At 39.3% G+C, this 14,299-nt stretch overlaps 1 protein-coding gene across 5 annotated transcripts in view; it reads left to right on the forward strand.

Annotated features, from left to right (window-relative positions):
* Positions 1-14,299, forward strand: part of MCU (mitochondrial calcium uniporter) — a 208,440-nt gene that overhangs the window by 12,116 nt on the left and 182,025 nt on the right. Inside the window, exons 2-3 of one of the 5 annotated variants that reach the window (XM_047825916.1) lie at positions 3,616-3,731; positions 4,299-4,440. The exons of 1 other annotated variant lie outside the window; for it this stretch is intronic. In XM_047825916.1, the coding sequence (XP_047681872.1) occupies positions 3,673-3,731; positions 4,299-4,440 (201 nt within the window). In that variant the 5' untranslated portion in view covers positions 3,616-3,672. Of the gene's footprint in view, positions 1-3,615; positions 3,732-3,857; positions 3,905-4,298; positions 4,441-14,299 lie in introns of those variants that run through there. 3 more of the 5 variants (XM_047825918.1, XM_047825919.1, XM_047825920.1) reach the window with 3 other exon arrangements.

Below are 14,299 nucleotides of genomic sequence, written 5' to 3' on the forward strand. Positions count from 1 at the left end.
CTAAGTGCCACAAAGTCGGGTGAGCTTTAAATATGTAATGACTTTCTTTTTAATGATTGCTAGAGGTTTTAGCAGTAAAAAGGGGAAAATGAAAGGAAACTCTAATAGATTTCTTGCCTAAAAAGAGCATTCTTGGTAAGATTAAAAGTAGAGACAAGCTGAGGCCCTGAGTTAGGGATCTGAAAATCCCATCACAGCCAGTATGAGAAAGTAGCAGCACTAGTGGAAGAAAACACAGAAGGTCTCTACTGATGAGGGGGCTCACTTGGAAAGGGCATTCCATCACCAGAGGGTTTGGGGGGGGGGGGCTTCATAAGAAAACTACATTCTATTCAGTTAAACATAATGGGAAAAGTCATTTGTTTTTAAAGTATGAAGTATGTCATATCTGTAAAAACATGTAGAATATTTATTTCTTTTAGCTTGAAAAATTAAACACGATAACTATGAAAGCTGCCCCAGGTATCTTTCCTCAGTCCTCTCTCCCCAAATTACCATTCTTTCCAATTTAGTATTTACCATTCCCATGCATGTGTTTATGCTTTTGCTGTATCTGTCAACCTTACATAGTACTGTAAGTGTGTTTTAAGCCTCATTTAGAAGATTGTACACTGTATGTAGTTATATAATTTGTTCTTTTTGCTTAAATACTTTGAAGAATCTGTAGTTGATACGTGTAGTTCTGGTTCATTCATTTTTAACTGTTTTGTCATGTTTCATTCTCCATTTCTCATGTTTAACCATTCTCTTGTTGACTGAAAGTCTCTTTAGCTGAATATTTTGGGGGGCTGGGAAAGAGGAATATATTATGTCATTTTAAAAGTTAGACGAGGAATATTTTGACTTTCAAAAAAGCCAGTTTCCTTTTTCGGGTGTGGAATGCCCTCATTTATCATATTCCTGGGAAAACCCTTTGTACTTCCGGAGAGAAGGCAGAGAAGAATAATGTTTCATTACACAGACGAACATGTCTTGTGCAAAGTGCCGAGCGGCATCCGCTGTAATACAGCATGCTCGTGCGGGATTGAGCTGTTGCAGCTAAAACTTGGTTTGTTCTATGAAAATGCTCAGTTTTTTTTGAAGTGCAGACAAGCTGTAGATGGGAACTTGTTGACATTTATTCATTGTTTCTCTTCTGTGAGTTCCCAAATTTGCAGTTTGGGACTGCTTTATTTGGTAAAAAGGGTATATGCCTTAAATGGTAAAAAGATTGTTCTTGAATTGTGTCATGGTTTTACGGAGTAAAGGAAAAACAAGGTCTAGGAATGGCGGGGTGCTTTTTGGGGTAGACAGTTGATGTGAAATAAAATATTTGTTTTAATAATGAATCTTATATGTGTATTTGCCATTGAGTATTCCTTGTAGTCATTGTTTTAGAAAGGCAATCTCTGATAAATTTTTTTTCTTCCCAATTTCATGCAGTTGTCTTTCATTTGTAACATCTTTGAGAGGCACCTGGGTGGCTCAGTAGGTTAAGTCTGACTTCGGTTCAGGTTCCTGAGTTCGAGCCCTGCGTTGAGCTCTGTGCTGATAGCTCAGAGCCTGGAGCCTGCTTCAGATTCTGTGTCTCCCTCTTTCTTTGCTCCCCCCCCCCCCCCCCCCATCTCACACTCTGTCTCTCTGTCTCTCAAAAACAAATAAACATTAAAAAACAAAACAAAAAGAAGAACTGTTAACATCTTTGATAATGGTTTGGATAATGTTGCAGAATACACAATACAGAACTCCATTCAGGTTGTCCCTCCAAATGATTTGCTATTGTGCTTTAACCAGAAATGCTGATGCAGCAAGGGAAACACTAATAAATGGGATGCTTTCCAGGGACTGTAGCTAAGGCAAAGCAAACACAAGCCAAAATTGGGAAGAAAATGTGAGGTAGGCACTCACGATGCAGTCTGGCCAGATATGCTATTAACAGTGAATATCCCTTTCTAAATAAATTAATCGAGGCCTGGGCAATTTGAAAAAAAAATTTTTTAACGTTTATTTATTTTTGAGACAGAGAGAGACAAAGCATGAACGGGGGAGGGTCAGAGAGAGGGAGACACGGAATCTGAAACAGGCTCCAAGCTCTGAGCTGTCAGCACAGAGCCCGACGCGGGGCTCGAACTCATGGACCACGAGATCATGACCTGAGCCAAAGTCAGCCGCCCAACTGACTGCCCGAGGCCTGGGCAATTTGAATCATCAGACTGTTTGCTAAAAAGGTGACCCAACTTTCAGCATACTGGAATTAGGGACTAGTGTAAGAATAGTCTTTTGGCTAAAACTTATTTAGAATGAAAACTTAAATATCTTTGTTTTTTCTTATTGGAGAGATTCTGGTGCCCCAAGAATGATTAAATTCGGTTGCCTGTTGGTTTCTGCCATTGTGGTTCTGTGGGGGCAAGGATGCTAAAAGGGCCAGCAAGTAAAAGAAGAGATTATTTAAAAAAAAATTGAGGGGGGGGGGCGTTGGAATGATTAGATGGAAGGAAGAAAGAGATTATTGAGAATTAAGAATTGAGAATTAACTGATTATGAAGAATGATTTTTGTTTTTTCACTATTGCTGCTTTTCTTATAAGTCACAGTTTTTTATTCACAAATTCCTTTACCCACAAATAGTGTAGGCATTGGAAGAGGAGGTAATGGTATGTGAACAGGCTCTTTTCAAAAATATTGTCCTGAAAAAAAATGGTTGTTCTTGTTTTTGAATGATCTCATAAAATTTGCCAAGAGTCAAGCATTTTGAAACAGGACTCCTAAACCAGAGGGTTGTGTGGCTAGGTAAATGAATTGGATTTTTTGTTTTAGTGCACCAAGAGTTTTAAGTTTTGTGAACTTCTTTCTGAAACTATTGAAAGTTCTGAATGAATCTGGATAACCTGAGACTTCTATTGCCAGGGTCCCTTTCAGCTAAAAAATTTTTTATTCTTATTTAAGAAAAAAAAGAGGGGGGTGCCTGTCTGGCTCATTCCTTGGAACATGCAACTCTTGATTTCGTGGTCACCTTGGGTTTAGAGATTACTTTAAAAAAGAAATCTTGGGGCGCCTGGGTGGCTTGTGCAAAGCTATCATGACCGACTTTGGCTCAGGTCATGATCTCGTGGTTCGAGCCCCGCGTTGGGCTCTGTGCTAAGGGCTCAGCGCCTGGAGCCTGTTTTCGATTCTGTGTCTCCCTCTTTCTCTGCCCCTCCCCTGCTCTTTCTTTCAAAAATAAATAAATGTTAAGAAAAATTTATTAAAAAATCTTTACAAATTTTCTGCCTTTTCTCATTGTTTATTAGGGTTCCATTTTTTAAATGTTAGAAGCATAGAGATGAGTGAAAGAATTTTGCTTCTTTAAAGCAATTTCTAAAAGTATTATTAGTCTATGAATTGTTGCTTCAGATTCTCGAGTTTTACATCTATATGAGCTTACCATGCGGATATCAAAAGATTCAATACTTTCTTAGGAAAAAATGTATATTTGAGAGTTTCTCATAATCTTCTGGATTTATTCTAGGTTCTAGGTTATAGCTAATATTCTTTCAAACTTTCTTTCCTTTGTTGTCATATGCTGAGGTATCCATGTCAGCAGGCTCAGGAGAGCCTTTACCTTTGCCATTGACTTTACTTTTTTCTATTCTTTTAGGTCTTTCACTACCATTCCTACAGTGGTTGACAAGATATCGTTTCCACCTCACTCTCCATGTACCATGCCAGTGACATCTTAGCTGCTAGAGTGTGGAGCTGGCCTGTGGGAGTCAAGTAAGTGCCTTTTTTACTATTTGGCATGGTTTTTGCTTACTTTGCAAAGCCATGTAGAGGAACTTCTTAAGATTAGTTTTTAAAAAGGCACTTGCTTGATCCTTGTGGGCTGGCTCTTTGCTCTAGCCTGCTATTGAATACCTGGTAGCTAACATGGGGCCGAACTTAGCAAGGTGACTGTCACAGGATGGAACATTTTTGTTAGGATAGACCCTAAGGGATGATAGATCTGGTCTTGGCCTAATTATTAATTAGCCCATTCATGTTGATGTACAACCCCTGTCCCATCCCAGAATGAATCAGAACTTCTGTATTAGATCAAACAGTTAGTCTGGCCTTCTGGAAATTTAACAGGTTATGGATAACCAAGGGTCTGCTGGCCTAAACCAACTGGGTTGCATGGAAACAGAGCAGCTCTCCCAAGAAAGTCAATGACCTTGAAATTTAGCTCTCTATATAGCTTAATTAATTTAGCTTAATATATACAAAAAGTGATGGTTGGCATTAATGAGGTATGGGTTTCTTTTCTTGCTAAAGTTGCTAAAACCTGGTATTTTACTTTTGCAGGTCACCTTGTAAATTTTGCCTATATAAATTAACACATCCCCTGTTATGTCATAACAACCATGTAAGGGAGAGTGTTTTCCTGCTCTGTCTTAGGTATTGGTGGTGTGACCTGTTCATGCAGGGGAAACTTGAACATTCTCAGGTATGTGAAGATCATGATTCATAAACATTTTCTCCCTGCAAACAAAACAGTTTATTTCAGTGTGAACTCATGAAATGGTTTTACAAAATCTATCTTGCCAGTTGATTTTCTGCCCCTGATTCTAGGACAGGGAGTAGCCAACTACAGCCATGACCATCACTTGTTTTGTGAATAAAGTTTTATTGGAACACACACCCATTCATTTACAAATTGTCTATGGCTGCTTTTGCACTATAGCAACAAAGTTGAGTTGTGACAGAGACCGTATGATTCACAAAGCCCAAGACTATCTGGGTTTTTAAGAAAAAGTGTGCCAGTTCCTTCTATAAAAGAAACAGACTTCAGGATATGTTTAGATATAAACTTGTTGGAACCACAGGTGAATTCCAATAGTCTTCTAAAAAGAAAGCCAAGCCCTGTGTCATAATGCTGTCTAGCAAATAAATATTTGCAATATATATGGTGGTGGGATTACTAATACAAGGTTAATGGAATGGAAAGCCATGATGGCTGTTCAACTTGTTTTCTTTTATTCATTATATCCCCCTACTCCTCACCCCCCATGGGACTAAACACTCATTCCATAACGGGATATTATTTTTCTTTCTAGATACTTGATTTTATAGAACAGATAAGGATAAAAGCTTTAACTAGGCTATCTTCCCAGAAGTGATAACTAAAGGACCTCTTTATTCATGGAACAAATATTAAAGTTGAAATGAACTTGAGATCATGGAAATTGAGAATCAGAGAAGTTCGGGGAAATGTTCAAGGGTCGCAGAGAAGACAGTGGTGGAACTGAAACCAGAAGCTAGGTCTCCTGCCTCTTTGCCCAGGGTTCCTTCTACTAGGTCTTACACCATAGTGGGGCTACTTGTTTTCACTACTAACTGTAAGGCACAGCCTTTTCACTTTATTCCCTCTGAAGTAGAAGCAAAAAGACTCAACGATTTAAACCACAAAGATGTGATTTATTGGAGAATTGATGTTACTTGGAGTTTGGATGCTTTTATTTTCTTGTTTGAAGATTAACTGGGGGGTTGCTTCTTAATGAATCATTAAAAACTTATATATTCAAAAAGTTTAGTTGGAATAAGAAAGGAAGTCTGAGCCTTGTTCATTATTTTATAGCTGGGAGCAAAACCAAAATCAGCACAGATAGAATGCTTCCCTCATATATCTATGTGTCTAAGCCCATAGATGGAAAGAGTGTATGTGTGTGTATGTGTGCATGCGTGGGTGTCTGACAGCTCTTAAAATGCATTTGGATTGCATTCTGAGAGGAGTTTAGCAGGTGTATTACAATCTGCAGATTATGTTGCAGAGTTTTAAGTGGATTTTTAAAAATAAATTCTATTTTTAAACAGTTTTGGATTTATAGGAAAATGGCTAAGGATATTATACAGAATTCCCATATACACCCCATCTCCAGTTCCCCTATGGTTAACATGTTACATTAGAAGTAACATGTTACTTTTTTGTGTATTATTCAGTGTATATTATTCAGAGTCCCTTAGTTTTTGCCCAATGATCTTCTTCTGTTCCAGGATTAAATGAAGTTTTGTTCACGTGTTCACTGATTTAGAAGGCATTGATATGACCACCTGAAAGTTAGACTAGTTTTGAAGTCCCTTTTATATTCCAGGAGTGCGATTCAATGAGTACAGGCTTAACTGCTGCAGAGTTGTGACATTTATATTCTGTACATGATGGGAAAGTGGCTACTTTACCTTATTGATAGTAGTGGCTCTTGAGTTGTTTCTAAATTTTCAGCATCAGCAGTTCCAGAAACAACAAGGCAAACTTGATTACTTCTTTTTTTTTTTTAATTTTTTTAATGAGAAACATTTTTTTAACGTTTTTATTTATTTCTGAGAGACAGAGACAGAGCGTGAGCAGGGGAGGGGCAGAGAGAGAGGGAGACACAGAATCCGAAGCAGGCTCCAGGCTCTGAGCTGTCAGCACAGAGCCCGATGTGAGGCTCGAACCCACAATCTGTGAGATCATGACCTGAGCCGAAGCCAGACGCTTAACCAACTGAGCCACCCAGACACCCCCAAACTTGGTTACTTCTAAGTGTTATAGTCACATTCTAAATTGCTGGTGACAATATCCTAAACTAAGTTGCCTTCTTGGGAAGCCATGTGGTTTAACAATCCTACTTAAATATGTTTATCCTCCTGGAAGTCATTTTTGATGTAGTTTTCATCAGCACCTTCTGATGAATCATTAATCATTTAAATTTCCCTATAAAGATCTTAAAGTATTCTTTCCTTTAAAGTTCATTAGTTGTTTTACTAAAGTTGAACACTTGCACGCTCTATGACTCAGCATGTTCACTCCTAGAGTTATACACAACAGAATTGTGTGTGTGCATTCACCAGAAGACATGGACAAAGATGTTAATAAGCAGGACGAGTTGTAATAGTGCAAGCTGGAATTTTCCAAATGCCCATCAACAGTAGAATGGGTAAATAAGTTTCTGGCATAATCAAACAATGAACATTAAATACTGATCAGAATGAACAAACATACACATTCAAAATGTGTGAATACAATATACAATAATATGATAACGTGTGAATCTCACAAATATAATGTTGAGTGGAGGAAGCCAGACACTAAAGAGTGCATAACTCTGATTGCATTTACATAAATTTCAAAACCAGGTTAAACTATCTGTGGTGTCAGAAGTCAGGAGATTGATTACCCTTGTTGGGGATTGGGGAAAGTGTTTGCAATGGGGTATGAAGGGGCCTTCTGGGGTACTAGTAATGTTCTGGTTTTTGTTTTGGGTACTGGTTATATGGATGTGTTTACTTCATGAAAGTTCACCAAGCTTATATATTTTTCTATATTCATGTTATTCAGAAAAAAGTATACAAAAATGTTAATTCTGGAAAAAGCACATGCATGCACAAATTCACTGCTAATATTTAAGGGATATATGGAGAACACACTGAACAAATTAGCCTTACATCTTAGAATATATGGTGTCTGAATTAAAGGATTATCAAAGTGGCATTGTGTTATTGGATCTGTTACAGTCCTATTTGTATTATAAGATGAATAATGTAGGTTGAGGTTTTGGGGATGGCTCAGAAAAGACATCTTTTCAGTCTGTTTTAAGTACAGTCCCCAAGTCATATATCCATCCTTTCTAACCTTACAGTAAAGACTGGTAAGCCAAGTAGTTGTGACTTGGGTGTATTAGTATGTTTATGCATGGTGAAGTTTCTCCTTCCCACTGATCAGTGAGTGAGCTTCAGTCTTGTATCTCTGTATACTCTACATGTTCTTTTGGCTTTCACGGCATCACCTCAAACCTAACCAGAATGTAGAGTCCTTTTCCCAAATAGAGCCCCCTTTCATGACTTTACTGTTGTTGTTGTTGTTTTTCCTTATTGGTACCTTAGGTTCTTCTAGTTACTTGAGTTAACTTTCCCTTTCTGACCCTTTAAAAAAAATGTGGTGAAAACACATAACATAAAATTTACCATCTTAACCATGTCTTCAGCATACACAGTTCAGTATCCCACCCTTTGCACTTTGTGATCCATTATCCCTATCCTTACCCATGTTGAAACTCTTACTGTATATCTAGACTTTTGTCTAAATAGCATCTCAACTTCCAGTGTTTCCTCTGTAAGCGATCCATTCTATATCTGCGTGCCAGAGTTATAGTTGTAAAGTCTCACCAAATTATTCCCCCACATAAAACTTTGCTTGCCACTACCTACAGGGTTTAATGCAGATTCCTTAGTCTGATATTCAAGGTCTTCCATAATGGAATTCCAATCTGTCTTTCCATCTTTAATGAGAATGTTATTTTTAATCACCAGTGACTACTTACTAATTTCCAAGTTGTGTGAAGCACTGTACAGGCATAATTTTACTTAATTCTGTCCTATAAAGTAATTGCCACAGAGGAAATAAAGGCCAGAGGGCTGTAAGTAGCATGCTCAAGTAAGTGTTGCAGTTAAGAGTTCAACTATAGGTCTCCATACGCCACAGTTGTAATCTCTGTCTCCCAGTGCTCCTGAAAGCCTCGAGTAGGCTACTCCTGAACCACCAAGTGCGTTCCCATCTTTACCTAGCTCTTTCGCTTCTCAGATCCATTGCCTGGAAGGCCTTTACTTGTTCCTTTTTCTCTCCCAGTCCCATCCTATCCATTGAGTCCAGTGATTTTTTCCTCCCCCTCCTTATCCCAGTTTATAGAAAACTCTTTAGGGCTACTACACACTTGGTATTTTCACTGCCTTGAATCTGTTTTTATATATAGATGCATTCGCTTAAACTTTGTTTTTTAAAGTTTATTTTTATTTTTAATTTTTTTAAATGTTTATTTATTTTGAGAGAGAGAGAGAGAGAGAGACAGGGCATGAGTGGGGTAGGGGCAGAGAGAGAGGGAGGCACAGAATCTGAAGCAGGCTCCAGGCTCCGAGCTGTCAGCACAGGGCCTGATGCGTGGCTCGAACCCACAAACCATGAGATCATGACCTGAGCCAAAGTCGGACGCTTATCTGACTGAGCCACCCAGGTACCCCTTTAAAGCATATTTTTTGAGACAGAGCAAGAACGAGTGTGTGTGAGCAAGGGGAGGGGGAGAGAGAGAGAGAGAGAGAGAGAGAGAGAGAGAGGAAAGACAGAATCTTGAGCAGGCTCTGTGCTGTCAGCGCAAGCTCAATGTGCGGTCCCATCCCATGAACTGTGAGATCATGATCTGAACCAAAATCAAGAGTCGACTGCTTAACTGACTGAGCCACCCAGGAGCCCCTTCGCTTGAATTTTTAGATTGTAACCTCCTTGAGGTTGAGGGCTTGGAGTATAGATTTTTTTGTATCCCTTACAGTACCTTATGTATAACAGGTGCTCAATAAACGTCTGTGTTGATCATTTGGAATGATAATAGAATCGTTGATAGCTGAAGATATATAATGTGCATCAAAGACTCCTTATTGGTTCTTTGCACTTCTTGAAGCTCTTTATAAATCCATCTAACAGTCTTAATTCAGAACCAGGAATGACATATTTAGACTAGAGGTAGATATCATTGATTTGTAGGTTGGAAGCTTGGTAACTGTTGCCACATGCTGATTCAAATCCGCGCAGCTCTTCATGTTCAGAATTTGACTTCTCATATTCTCACCATTGGTGCTTTGAGTTAGACCACTAGCATATCTCATCTCTAGTATGCCAGCAGCCTCCAAATTAGTCTTCTTGCTTTTGCCCTTTTTCTCTGTGATCAGAACTCAGGCAGTGGGAATGATGATACCAGACAGATGACGACCCTTCCAGTAGCTTCTCATCTCACACAGAGCAAAATATAGAGTATTTAAAGTGGCCTATAGGCAGCGATGTGCTGATAAACTGGATCTCCAGAGGGGGGACAGCCACTGATTTGTAACATTTGACTACTTCTGTGGTATAATTACTCACTCTCACTGTGGCTGATTCAAAGTTCTGGAATGCATAACAATCTTCTTATCGGCTGGTACCAGCCAGCTCCAGCTCCCCACTGCTGAACATTCCCTGTCTGACCTCCACCTGCTACTGCTTTCCCCTTGCCCACTCCATTTTTGTGACACTGACCTTAGTGTTCCTCAAACATGCCAGATATCCACCCACCTCACAGGATCTTTGCATTTGCAGTTTTATGACTAGAATGTTCTTTTCCTGAAATACTTGCATGCTTGCTTGTTTGTTATCTTTCTCAGGTCTGCTCAGATATCTTCCATGATCTCCCTATACAGGCATACCTTGAAGATACTGTGCGTTCGGTTCCAGACCACTGCAGTAAAGTGAATATTACAGTAAAGTGAATTGAATGTATTTTTGTTACCCAGTGCGTATAAAGGTTATGTTTACACTTTACTGTGGTCTATTAAGTACACAATAGCATCGTATCAAAAAAAAGTACATACTTTATTTAAAAAAACTTTATTGCTAAAAAAATGCTAACCATCATCTGAGCTTCCAGTGAGTTGTAATCTTTCTGCTGGTGGAGGGTCTTGCCTCCGTGTTGATGACTGCTGACTGCTCAGGGTGGGGGTTGCTGAAGGTTGGGGTTGTTGTGGCAACTTCTTAAAATGAGACAATAGGGTGAATTTGGCTGCATCAACTGACTCTTCCCTTTATGAACTATTTCTCTGTAGCATCTAATGCTGCTTGATATCATCTTATCCACAGTAGAACTTCTTTCAAAACAGGAGTCAATGCTCTCAAACCCTGCTGCTGCTTTATCAACTAAGTGTATGTAGTATTCTAAATTCTTTGTTGTTTCAATGATCTTCACAGCATCTTCACTAGAAGTAGGTTCCACCTCAAGAAACCACTTTCTTTGCTCATCCATAAAAAGCAATTCCTCATCCTTTCAAATTTTACCATGGGATTGCAGCAGTTCAATCCCATCTTCAGGCTTCACTTCTGATTCTAGTTCTCTTGCTGTTTCCACCACACCTATACTAGTTCCTCCTTGGAGATCTTGAACCTCTCAAAGTCATCCATGAGAACTGGAATCAACTTCTTCCAAACTCCCATTAATGTTGATATTTTGACCTTTTCCCCCATGAATCATGAATATTCTTTTTTTTAAAATTTTTTTTTAACATTTATTTATTTTTGAGACAGAGAGAGACAGAGCATGAACGGGGGAGGGTCAGAGAGAGAGGGAGACAGAATCTGAAATAGGCTCCAGGCTCTGAGCAGTCAGCACAGAGCCCGACACGGGGCTCAAACTCACGGACTGTGAGATCGTGACCTGAGCCGAAGTCGGACGCTTAACTGACTGAGCCACCCAGGTGCCCCGAATCATGAATATTCTTAATGGCCTCTAGAATAGTGAATCCTTTTCAAAAGGTTTTCAATTTACTTTACCCAGATCAATCAGAGGTATCCCTATTTGTGGCAGCTATAGCTTTTGAAAAGTATTTCTTTTTTATTAATTTTTTTTTAATGTTTATTCATTTTTGAGAGATAGAGAGAAGGACAGGGCGTGAGTGGGGAAGGGGCATAGAGAGAGGGAGACCTCTTCAGACCTCTTCAGACAGAATCTGAAGCAGATTCCAGGCTCTGAACTGTCAGCATAGAGCCTGACATGGGGCTCGAACCCATGAACTGTGAGATAGTGACCTGAGCTGAAGTTGGATGAGTAATCAACCGAGCCACCCAGGTGTCCCTTGAAAAGTATTTCTTAAATAATAAGATTTGAAAGTCAAAATGACTCCTTGATCCATGGGCTGCAGATTGGATGTTGTGTCAGCAGGCATGAAAACAATGTTGTTGTACATCTCTGTCAGAGCTCTTGGGTGACCAATTGTCAGTGAGCAGTAATATTTTGAAAGGAATGTTTTTTTCTGAGCAGTAGGTGTCACAGTGGGCTTAAAATGCTCAGTAAACTGTTTTAAACAGATGTGCTATCATCCAAGCTTTGCTATTCCATTTATAGAACAAAGGCAGAGTAGATTTAGCATAATTTTTAAGGGCCCAAGGATTTTCAGAATGGTAAATGAGCATTGGCTTCAATTTAAAGTCACCAGCTGCATTAACAAGTCAGCCTGTCCTTTGAAGCTTTGAAGCCAGCCATTGACTCCTCTCTGGCTGTGAACACTGTAGATGACGTCTTCTGACAATAGAAGGCTGTTTTCATCTACATTGAAAATCTGTTATAACCCCCTTCATGAATTATCTTCGCTGGATCTTCTGGAAAAATTGCTGTAGCTTCCACACCAGCACTTACTGCCTCACTTCCTTGTTATGGAGACAGCTTCTTAAATCTCAAGAACCAACCTCTGCTGTCTTCAAATTTCTGCAGCTTCCTTGCCTCTGTCAGCTTCATAGAACTGAAGGGAGTTAGGGCCTTGGTCTGAGTTAGTTTTTGGCTTAAGGGAATGTTGTGGCTGGTTTGATCTTGTATCCAGACCACTTTACCCGTATCAGCAATAAGGCTGCTTCACTTTCTTATCATTCATGTGTTCACTGGTGTAGCACTTTCAATTTCCTTCAAGAACTTTTCCTTTGTGTTCACAACTTGGCTGACTATTCGGCACAAGAAGCTTGGCTTTTGGCCCATCTCGGCTTTTGACATGCCTTCTGCACTAAGCTTAATCATTTCTAGCTTTAGATTTAAAGTGAGAGACTTGTGACTCTTCCTTTCACTTGCATACTTAGAGGCCATTGTAGGATTGTTAACTGACCTATTTTCAATACTGCATTTCAGGGAATAAGTGGGCTTGAGGAGAGGGACAGAGACAGGGGAATGGCCTGTTAGTGGCGCAGTCGGAACATTACACATTTATCCATTAAGTTCACTGTGGTGCCCCTAAACAATTACAGTAGTAACGTCACATACCACTGATCACAGATAACATAACAAGTATAATAGTGAAAAAATTGGAAATATTGCAAACATTACCAAAATGGGACACAAAGACATGAAGTGAGTAAATGCTGTTGGAAAAGTGGCACCGATTGACTTGGTTGATGCAGGGATTTCACAGATTTTGGATTTGTAAAAAATGCAGTATCTGAAATGCAGTAAAGCAAAGCTCAATAAAATGAAGTATGCCTGTATAAAACTGAAGTCTTCCCCCATCTACTCAACACTCCTTTTCTCCATTACTCTGCTTTATTATTTTTTGTTTTTTAGCACTTCCAATATTTCACGTTGATATATACTTGCTCTCCTGTCCTGTCCCCTCCATTAGAGCAGGAACATTTTCTTCACTACAGAATGTTCAGCACCTAAAAGAATGTCTAACACATGCACACGTAGTTGTTGGATGAATTAATATGTACTTCTTTTAAAAGTGCACATTTGAGGGGCGCCTGGGTGGCACAGTCGGTTAAGCGTCCGACTTCAGCCAGGTCACGATCTCACAGTTTGTGAGTTCGAGCCCCGTGTCAGGCTCTGGGCTGATGGCTCGGAGCCTGGAGCCTGTTTCCGATTCTGTGTCTCCCTCTCTCTGCCCCTCCCCCATTCATGCTCTGTCTCTCTCTGTCCCAAAAATAAATAAACGTTGAAAAAAAAAATTAAAAAAAAAAGTGCACATTTGAGTGTTTCCTCATCTTGGAATATCCTTTGTATAGAAGGATTTTTTAAATTTAATTTCTTAAAAAAAATTTTTTTAATGTTTTTATTTTTGAGAGACAGAGAGAGAGAGAGCGTGCGCGAGCAGGCAAGGGAGAGGCATAGAGAGAGAGGGAGACACAGAATCTGAAGCAGCCTCCAGGTTCTGAGCTGTCAGCACGGAGCCTAATGGGGGGCTCAAAGTCACGGACTGTGAGATCATGACCTGAGCTGAAGTCGGACACTTAACCGACTGAGGCACCCAGGTGCCCCAAATTTAATTTATTGGTTGTCCTGAGATGATTTCCAATATACACTACAGAGTTTTTATACCTGACTGATGCCTTGCTATAGTGATGCATTGCTGCTATTTCCAGACAGTGTAGTCTGTCTGTGGGTAATGGTCGTATTTCCTTTGGAGCCTGAAAAAGAAGCATTTTGTTTTGGTTGAAATAAAATTATCTGTGAAACTTATAGACAAATCAGTTTAATCCTTGTCACTGGTAATTGCAACTTGAAATTATTGCTCACTTATGCTTCTAATGAGGAACTCAACAATATTTATGGTGAAGTGTGTGTTTGGTAGTGTGTTATTCTCACAGTATCATCTTTGCGAATTTGAGGATCTATGATAAGTAATGAGAAAACAACCTGTACATTTTATTTGAAGATCAAAATGAGCTTATGAGGACATTTTCCTGTATGAAAACTAAAATTTATAGATCAACTTAGCATACTGGTTTATTGTCATTAAAAAATGTATGACTTCTTATAAATTAGATGCTGCCTTTC

This window comes from Prionailurus viverrinus, chromosome D2 (assembly GCF_022837055.1).
Source record: "Prionailurus viverrinus isolate Anna chromosome D2, UM_Priviv_1.0, whole genome shotgun sequence".
NCBI lineage: Eukaryota > Metazoa > Chordata > Mammalia > Carnivora > Felidae > Prionailurus > Prionailurus viverrinus.